General features: G+C 40.3%; 1 protein-coding gene across 1 annotated transcript in view; it reads left to right on the top strand.

Annotated features, from left to right (window-relative positions):
- The first annotated feature begins 4,024 nt into the window (after positions 1-4,024).
- Positions 4,025-10,000, top strand: part of LOC145391221 (uncharacterized) — a 19,855-nt gene continuing 13,879 nt past the window's right edge. The window contains exons 1-2 of the mRNA XM_080265897.1: positions 4,025-4,741; positions 7,544-7,654. Coding sequence (XP_080122023.1) covers positions 4,025-4,741; positions 7,544-7,654 — 828 coding nt within the window. The remainder of the gene's footprint in view (positions 4,742-7,543; positions 7,655-10,000) is intronic.

Genomic DNA, 10,000 nt, shown 5'->3' on the forward strand with positions numbered 1-10,000 from the left:
CGCCTGTCTTCTCTGCCCCTTGTCTTTCTGTCTGTCTGTCTGTCTGTTAACCCTTCTGTCTGTCTGTCTGTCTATGCTCCTGTCTTCTCTGCCCCTTGCCTTTCTGTCTGTCTATCTGTCTGTCTGTCTTCTCTGCCCCTTGTCTTTCTCTCTGTCTATCTGTCTGTCTTCTCTGCCTCTTGTCTTTCTGTCTGTCTATCTGTCTGTCTTCTCTGCCCCTTGTCTTTCTCTCTGTCTATCTGTCTGTCTTCTCTGCCTCTTGTCTTTCTGTCTGTCTATCTGTCTGTCTTCTCAGCCTCTTGTCTATCTGTCTGTCTTCTCTGCCTCTTGTCTTTCTGTCTGTCTATCTGTCTGTCTTCTCAGCCTCTTGTCTATCTGTCTGTCTTCTCTGCCTCTTGTCTTTCTGTCTATCTATCTGTCTGTCTTCTCTGCCTCTTGTCTTTCTGTCTGTCTATCTGTCTGTCTTCTCTGCCTCTTGTCTTTCTGTTTTGTCTATCTGTCTGTCTATCCGTCTGTCTATCTCTGGTTCTTTCTGCGTGTCTGTCTACCCATCTGTCTGTCTGCTTACCCTTCTGTCCGTCTCTCTATCCGTCTGTTTACGCGTCTGTCTTCTCCGCCCCTTGCCTTTCTGTCTGTCTGTCTGTCTGTCTATCTCTGGTCTCAATGTGTGTTTTTCTCTGTGTCTGTTTTTGTGTGTGTCTAAGTCTGTACACCAGTAGCAAAATTTCTCTCTCTCTCTCTCTCTCTCTCTCTCTCTCTCTCTCTCTCGTAGGTAAATCATTCACCAATCAGTATTCATCACTCTCTCTCTCTCTCTCTCTCTCTCTCTCTCTCTCTCTCTCTCTCTTTCGTAGGTAAATCATTCACCAATCAGTATTCATCAGTCACCCACCACACTCTCTCTCTCTCTCTCTCTCTCTCTCTCTCTCTCTCTCTCTCTCTCTCTCTCGTAGGTAAATCATTCACCAATCAGTATTCATCAGTCACCCACCACTCTCTCTCTCTCTCTCTCTCTCTCTCTCTCTCTCTCTCTCTCGTAGGTAAATCATTCACCAATCAGTATTCATCACTCTCTCTCTCTCTCTCTCTCTCTCTCTCTCTCGTAGGTAAATCATTCACAAATCAGTATTCATCACTCTCTCTCTCTCTCTCTCTCTCTCTCTCTCTCTCTCTCTCATAGGTAAATCATTCACAAATTAGTATTCATCAGTCACCCACCACTCTCTCTCTCTCTCTCTCTCTCTCTCTCTCTCTCTCTCTCGTAGGTAAATCATTCACCAATCAGTATTCATCTCTCTCTCTCTCTCTCTCTCTCTCTCTCTCTCTCGTAGGTAAATCATTCACCAATCAGTATTCATCACTCTCTCTCTCTCTCTCTCTCTCTCTCTCTCTCATAGGTAAATCATTCACAAATTAGTATTCATCAGTCACCCACCACTCTCTCTCTCTCTCTCTCTCTCTCTCTCTCTCTCTCTCTCTCTCTCTCTCTCTCTCTCGTAGGTAAATCATTCACCAATCAGTATTCATCACTCTCTCTCTCTCTCTCTCTCTCGTAGGTAAATCATTCACCAATCAGTATTCATCAGTCACCCACCACTCTCTCTCTCTCTCTCTCTCTCTCTCTCTCTCTCTCTCTCTCATCAGATTTCCCTTTCTCAAAATTCACGTCTGATCACGAATTTATTTTCCATATGTTTTTTTTTTTTAATTTTATTTTTTTTCTGCTTCCATATGTCAACTTTCATTTTTTTTCGTGGCTCAGTTCATTCATTCTTTTACTCTTATTTTTTTTATATTTATTTTCATTATTTTCTTGCCTCAATTCATTCATTTTTCTTCATTTACTCATTATTTATCTTCGTTATTTTCTTGCCTCAGTTCATTCATTTTTCTTCCATTATTATTTATCTTCATTATTTTCTTGCCTCAGTTCATTCATTTTTCTTCATTTACTCATTATTTATCCTTATTATTTTCTTGCCTCAATTCATTCATTTTCTTCATTTACTCATTATTTATCTTCATTATTTTCTTGCCTCATTTCATTCATTTTTCTTCATTTACTCATTATTTATCTTCGTTATTTTCTTGCCTCATTTCATTCATTTTTCTTCATTTACTCATTATTTATCTTCATTATTTTCTTGCCTCATTTCATTCATTTTTCGTCATTTACTCATTATTTATCTTCATTATTTTCTTGCCTCAGTTCATTCATTTTTATTCATTTACTCATTATTTATCTTCATTATTTTCTTGCCTCAGTTCATTCATTTTTCGTCATTTACTCATTATTTATCTTCATTATTTTCTTGCCTCAATTCATTCATTTTCTTCATTTACTCATTATTTATCTTCATTATTTTCTTGCCTCAATTCATCCATTTTTCATCATTTACTCATTATTTATCTTCATTATTTTCTTGCCTCAATTCATTCATTTTTCTTCATTTACTCATTATTTATCCTTATTATTTTCTTGCCTCATTTCATTCATTTTTCTTCATTTACTCATTATTTATCTTCATTATTTTCTTGCCTCATTTCATTCATTTTTCTTCATTTACTCATTATTTATCCTTATTATTTTTTTGCCTCATTTCATCCATTTTTCTTCATTTACTCATTATTTATCTTCATTATTTTCTTGCCTCAGTTCATTCATTTTTCTTCATTTACTCATTATTTATCTTCATTATTTTCTTGCCTCATGTCATTCATTTTTCTTCATTTACTCATTATTTATCTTCATTATTTTCTTGCCTCAATTCATCGATTTTTCTTCATTTACTCATTATTTATCTTCATTATTTTCTTGCCTCAATTCATCCATTTTATTTATCTTCGTTATTTTCTTGCCTCAGTTCATCCATTTTCTTCATTTACTTATTTTTTCATTATCATTTCCTTGCCTCAGTTCACCCATTTTTCTTCTTGCATTATTTATCATTTTCTTCATTTCATTCATTTTTCTTCATTTACTTCTTTTTTATCCTCATCATTTTCTTGCCTCAGTTCATCCATTTTTCTCCCCTCGTCCTCATCCCCTTCCTCACCCAAACTTGCAGCAATTTTTTTCCCCTCACCCACTAACTCTTTCCGTATCCCCATCCCCTCCACGTCACTTATCTGGCAGCCTCTCCTTTTTCTCTCTACTCTCTCTCCCGCAGCCTCTGTTTTCTCTCTCTCCTCTCTCTTCCTCTTCCTCGTTTTTCTCTCTCCCCTCTCTCTCCCCTCTCCCTCACCTCGCTTTCTTTCTGAGTTAGTGTTACCCCTGGGCAATTTTCTCTCCCCTCTTCTCCCATTTTGTTCGTGTCTTCCTCCTTTATTCTTTTTCATTCGTTCTTTTTTTTTATTTTATTTTTTTGCGAGGAAGGAGGAACCAAAGGCTGAGCCCGCACAACTTTCCTTCCAAGAAGAAAACAAAAGCAGTTCAAAAGAGAGCCAGATTTGTCACGCATTTTTGTTTTGAGTTTTTTTTTTCCTTTCATCATCATCCACTTATTCTTTCTGTCATTAAAATCTTTTGCTTTATTTTTCTATGGCTATTTCGTTTTTTCAGTCCTTTATTCCTTTATTTCTTATTTGGTTTTTATTTTAATTTTTTTTTCTAACCATCTTCGTTTTCTTGTGTTTTAATTTTTTTTTTTAATTCTTATTCCTTGCGTCTTTCTTTCCTGCCTTCTGAGGTTTTTTTTTTTCCATTCTCTCTCTCTCTCTCTCTCTCTCTCTCTCCTTTTTCACTTTTGATGCATATTCTTATTTTCACCATTAGCATAATTGTAGGCTTCTTTCCCCGTTTTCTTCTTTCGTCCCATCCTTTTATTTTTACTATCTTCTGAATACTTTATAAATCCTTCTTGTACTCACGCGGCATGTTTTTATTAGTCAGATAAAAGGAAAAATATCTCAACTGTATTTGTCGCCAGTCGAACCCATCAAAGTACGCTCAAACTTTTAAAAAACACCGCTCTCTGTTACCTTCCTTCCTTTACCCACCTTCCATTGTCTTCCGTCAATGGACATGAGCGTTGAGGCCAGGTTTAGGCACTCCTCCTCGACTGGCAGCAGCGGGAGTGGCAGTGGCAATGGGGGAGGCAGAAGGCAGAGCAACGAGAGCCACACCCCAATGGACGATCGGCGGTTCAGCTTCACGGAGTTCGAATCGTACCGGAACGCGAACGGCCGAGTAACGCGACCCCAGATGACCTCGCAGAACGGGGTCATCACCATAGATCCGGATACCCCGCGTCGAGGGGTGGAAGTGAGAAGGGTGCAGAGTCTAAAGGATGGCGAGGATCGAGTGAAAGAAAGACAGGAGAGACAGAAAAGATACTCGGTCCTCTTTGACGTGCCGGATGCTCGGAACACGTACGACGCGACCATAGACGTCTCGAACCTCAACGGCCGGCAGGGTCCCAGGAAACCCCCCCGCCTGAAGCTCCCGGAAGAGGGAATCAGGGAGGAAAAGGAGGACCCGAAGCCAAAGCGAGACGAGGAAGACTTTGGAGGGTTCAACACGGTGACCCTTCGGAGGAGTCTCGCTTCAGGTATCGCTCGGGTTCGAAGCTTCAGCGGCGGGAAGGAGGTCGAGATACCGAGATACACGGTCCAAAAGAGGTCATCCCGGGGCACGCATCACGGCGGACCTTACGTGGAGTACAAAGACATCGAGGGTGACCTAAGGCGACACAGCATCAGGCGCACGTCCAAGTATGAACCCTGTGATCATACTTTCAAGGTGAGGCATTGATGGTTTACACACTATTACATACTGTTTTAAGTGGACGAATTCTACCCTCATACTGATGTTGGGTGTATTGGACCCACAGAGTGAAGACCTTATGTTATTCAAACTTTTATTAATAAGGTACAGTTCGTCCATGAGTTAAGTAAATATGTTGATAATAGTAGTAGTAGTAGTAGTAAGAGCAGTAGTAGTAGCAGGAGCAGCGGTAATAGTGGTAGTAGTAATATTGCTTCTGTTATTATTATTATTATTATTATTATTATTATTATTACCAGGTATTATTTTTAGTATTAGTATTAGCATTATTAATATAGTTATTAGTTATTATTATTATTATTATTATTATTATCTGACAGCAGTAGTTAAGTAGAATAGTAAAGTTAATTTGGTGACATTTTATTCATTCCATCTCTTAATTATTATGTAAAATCACTGGCCTGTATTCCCGTCAGTTAAGGAAGCTCCCTAACACCTTTTCCTGCGCGATTTATTTTGGTTATTACACCTAACTCTCCCGTTCTGTGTTAAATAAATCTTTCCAGTATCGCCACACTCTGCATATATATATAGCATACAAAAATGATAATACCCAGCGATAGCCAGAAATAAATCGCTAAGGAAGAGGTGTTAGGGAGCTAGTGTGAGAGATGGTCCTTAGTCCCTTCAGTACGAGGACGCAGTTACTTCAGTCCGATGACCTCTCTCTCTCTCACTCCTCTCTCTCTCTCCTCTCACCCTCTCTCTCTCTCTCTCTCTCTCTCTCTCTCTCTCTCTCTCTCAAGTGCCTAACGTAATTAAACAACTTTCTTCCTTTGAATGGTCGAACAAATTGGAAGGCTGATAGATAGATAGATAGATAGACAGATGAGCAGATAGATAGAGAGAGGGTAGGGAGGGAGAGAAAGAGATAGTTGAAAGAACTGGTATTGTAGGTAGTTATGCAGATAATACACACACACACACACACACACACACACACACACACACACACACACACACACACACACACCTTTCCTCCCTTCCCTCCATCCTTCCTCTTCCTTCCTTCCTTCCTCTTCCCTCCATTCCTTCTGCATTTCCTTCTCTCTCTCTCTCTCTCTCTCTCTATCGATCAAGATATTCGACTCCACGATAAGAGAGATTAATGAGGGTTGCTGGTGTCGCCTTATCACACACACACACACACACACACACACACACACAATGGCATACATACATAAATATACACACAATGACATACATACATACATATATTCACATACATACATACTTACATACACAGACACACACACAATCACATCACATACATACATACAGTGCATACATTCACACACACACACACACACACACACACACACACACACACACACACACACACACCTTTCCTCCCTTCCCTCCATCCTTCCTCTTCCTTCCTTCCTTCCTCTTCCCTCCATTCCTTCTGCATTTCCTTCTCTCTCTCTCTCTCTCTCTCTCTCTCTATCGATCAAGATATTCGACTCCACGATAAGAGAGATTAATGAGGGTTGCTGGTGTCGCCTTATCACACACACACACACACACACACACACACACACACAATGGCATACATACATAGATATACACACAATGACATACATACATACATATATTCACATACATACATACTTACATACATACACAGACACACACAATCACATCACATACATACATACAGTGCATACATTCACACACACACACACACACACACACACACACACACACACACACACTCACACACACACACACACGTCACCTTCCTTCATTTTCATCATCATCACCTCATTTATCATCATTATCATATGCACTATAATAACCATAGTGATGATAATGGTAGTAGTGGTGGTGATGGTGATGATGGTAGTGGTGGTGGTGATGATGATAATGATGATGGTTGTGGTGGTGGTGGTGATGGTGATGATGATGGTTGTGGTTGTGGTGGTGGTGGTGGTGATGATGATGGTTGTGGTTGTGGTGGTTGTAGTGGTGGTAGTAGTGATGATGATGGTGGTAGTTTGGTGGTGGTGGTGGTGATGATGATGATATAATTAGACCCAAGACCATTGTATTATCACTACAATTGACACACGTGCTCTATAATGAGAGAGAGAGAGAGATAGGTTGATAGGAGAGAGGGAGGGATAGATAGATTGATGGAGAGAGGGAGGGAGGAATAGATAGATAGATAGAGAGAGAGGGAGGGATAGATTGATACGAGAGATAGGGAAAGATAGATAGATGGAGAGGGAGGGCGGTACAGGTTTATATACAAACTTCCAAACACCTTCTCCTAAGCGATTTATTTTTGTTTATGGCTGGTCAATATCCTTTCTCTACGTTACTTATGCAGAGTTTAGCGATATTGGAAGGATTTATGTAACACAGAAGAGGACAGTGAGATGTAATAAAATAAATCGCCTAGGAAAAGGTAGCAAGGTGATCTAAATGTAACCTAGTCTGACCTCACCTGTCTTCCAATTAACCTGACCTAATTAACTCTCTCCAGGTGATGCTGATTAGGGTATAAAACTAATTACGTAACTTTAACATAACGTAACAGACTAACGTAACATACACTAATTATAATCTTACCTGGTCCATCTCACCTGTCTTCCAATTAACCTGACCTAATTAACTCGCCAGGTGATGCTGATTAGGGTACAAAGATAATTATGTAACTTTAACATAACGTAACATACACTAAACTCTCACCATCTTACCTTATTTCAGTCACACCTGTCGTCCAATTAACCTGTCCTAATTAACTCTCGCCAGGTGATGCTGATCGGCGACTCCTGCGTGGGCAAGACCTGCATCCTGACCCGGTTTAAGGACGGCACCTTCCTCTCCGGCACCTTCATTTCCACCGTCGGCATCGATTTTAGGGTATTTTTAGGGATGAGGGCAGGATTTTAGGGCATTTTATGGGTTTAGGGCTGGATTGGAAAATGTTTCGTGGAATTTGAAGTATCCTCGTGTTTTCTCTACGCATGACCGTCCTTCTGTCGTCGGTAAATAACGAACGCGCATCTAACGACAGATTTACCGAGTTCCTTTCATTCGTGTGTGTGTGTGTGTGTGTGTGTGTGTGTGTGTGTGTGTGTGTGTGTGTGTGTGTGTGTGTGAGGGGGGAGCGGCAGATTCATACGTACACTTTAACCATGACACCAATGATAAATATTTGTTGTATTTCTTTCTTTCTTTGATGTCTTCCTCTCTCTCTCTCTGCCCCTGGGGGGGTGAGGGGGGTAAACAATACTTCCCCACTATCCCTGCCTGTCGTAAGCGTTAAGGAAGAGGGGCCTTTTTATCTCCAGTCTTTCTCTCCTTACTGGCCTCCTCTGCCCTGCCTCTCCTCTTGATATTTCTATGTCCCTTCTCACCTTTATTTTACCTCCTCTCTCTCTCTCTCTCTCTCTCTCTCGATATTTCCATGATCCTTCTCACCTTTATTTTACCTCCTCTCTCTCTCTCTCTCTCTCTCTCTCTCTCTCTCTCTCTCTCTCTCTCTCTCTCTCTCTCTCTCTCTCTCTCTCTCTCTATTTTTAGCCTCCTTTGAATAATAGAATAATTCTGGGACTAGAGCCGTGTGTGAGAAAATGGTCTTGTTTGTGTGTTTTTAGAGAGAGAGAGAGAGAGAGATGGAGTGCGAGAAAGTTTAAATTGAGGCATACATACATACATATACACGTACATGCGTACATACGTACATGTAGGTAGGTGGGAGAGATGACAGACACGAAGAGACAGGTGTACACGAGAGAGAGAGAGAGGAATCAGATGACAAATTAGAGACGAAGAGAGATACGCGAGAGAGAGAGAGAGAGGTACACGAGAGAGAGAGAGAGAGAGAGGTTCCTAAGCACCTTTTCTTAAGTGATTATTTTCAGACTAAGAGGAGACAAGGTAGATAGATAGATAGGCCGATAGATATGTAGGTGAGTAGATAGATAGGTAATTAGATAGATAGATAGACCGATAGATATGTAGGTGAGTAGATAGGTAATTAGATAGATAGATAGGTAAATATTAGATAGATAGGTAAATATTAGATAGATAGACCGATAGATATGTAGGTGAGTAGATAGACACGGTAAATAGATTGATAGATAGATTGACCGATAGATATGTACATGAGTAGATAGGTAAATGTAGATAGATAGTCCGATAGATATGTAGGTGTGTAGATAGATAAATAGATAGATAGATAGATACACGCTCACAATAGACCAGCTATAAGTAGATAAATTTAGATACAGGGACACGAGATAGATAGATAGGTAGATAGATAGACAGGTGACAGCAGAGGTAGGGAGATTTAGTGATTGATAGATAGATCGATAGATAGATATATTTTCTGCCTAGGAGACACCACGTATTGAAGGGGTTTTGGAGAGAGAGAGAGAGAGAGAGAGCAGGGGAGGTGTCGTGAGAGAGAGAGAGAGAGAGAGAGAGAGAACCCTTTGAAGAGTGAAGTGTTTTTCTACAGGATGTGATGAGAGAGAGAGAGAGAGAGAGAGAGAGAGAGAGAGAGAGAGAGAGAGTGTTATGAACCACAATTAGGGAATTTTTCTGTGATAAAGCGACGGACGGTGTGTGTGTGTGTGTGTGTGTGTGTGTGTGTGATTATGTATATGAAGGTAGGTGTGTATGTATGTATATGTGTGTGCGTATGTGTTGTTGAAGAGTGTGTGTGTGTGTGTGTGATTATGTATATGAAGGTAGGTGTGTATGTATGTATATGTGTGTGCGTATGTGTTGTTGAAGAGTGTGTGATTATTTGGATGTATGATTATGTATATGAAGGTAGGTGTGTATGTATGTATATGTGTGCGTATGTGTTGTTGAAGAGTGTGTGTGTGTGTGTGATTGTTTGGATGTATGATTATGTATATGAAGGTAGGTGTGTATGTATGTATATGTGTGCGTATGTGTTGTTGAAGAGTGTGTGTGTGTGTGATTGATGATGATGATGATTTGTGTATTTGAAGAGAGAGAGAGAGAGAGAGCTGTATTTAGAAATTGGGGAGGAGAGATGAGAGAGATTTTTAAAGAGGAAATGGGATAGTCAAGTAGAGAGGTGTGAAAATTAGAGAGAGAGAGAAAGGAAAGTGAGAGAGAATATTAGAGACAGGGAGGGATGTATGTGAGAGAGTGAGAAATTGGTAATGCGTGAGTGCATGAGAGAGAGAGAGAGAATTCAGGAAGTCTATCCATCTATCTATCTATCTA

The sequence above is a fragment of the Coenobita brevimanus genome, chromosome 17 (genome assembly GCF_032717465.1).
Source record: "Coenobita brevimanus isolate Jiangsu-jjx chromosome 17, ASM3271746v2, whole genome shotgun sequence".
Taxonomy (NCBI): Eukaryota; Metazoa; Arthropoda; class Malacostraca; order Decapoda; family Coenobitidae; genus Coenobita; species Coenobita brevimanus.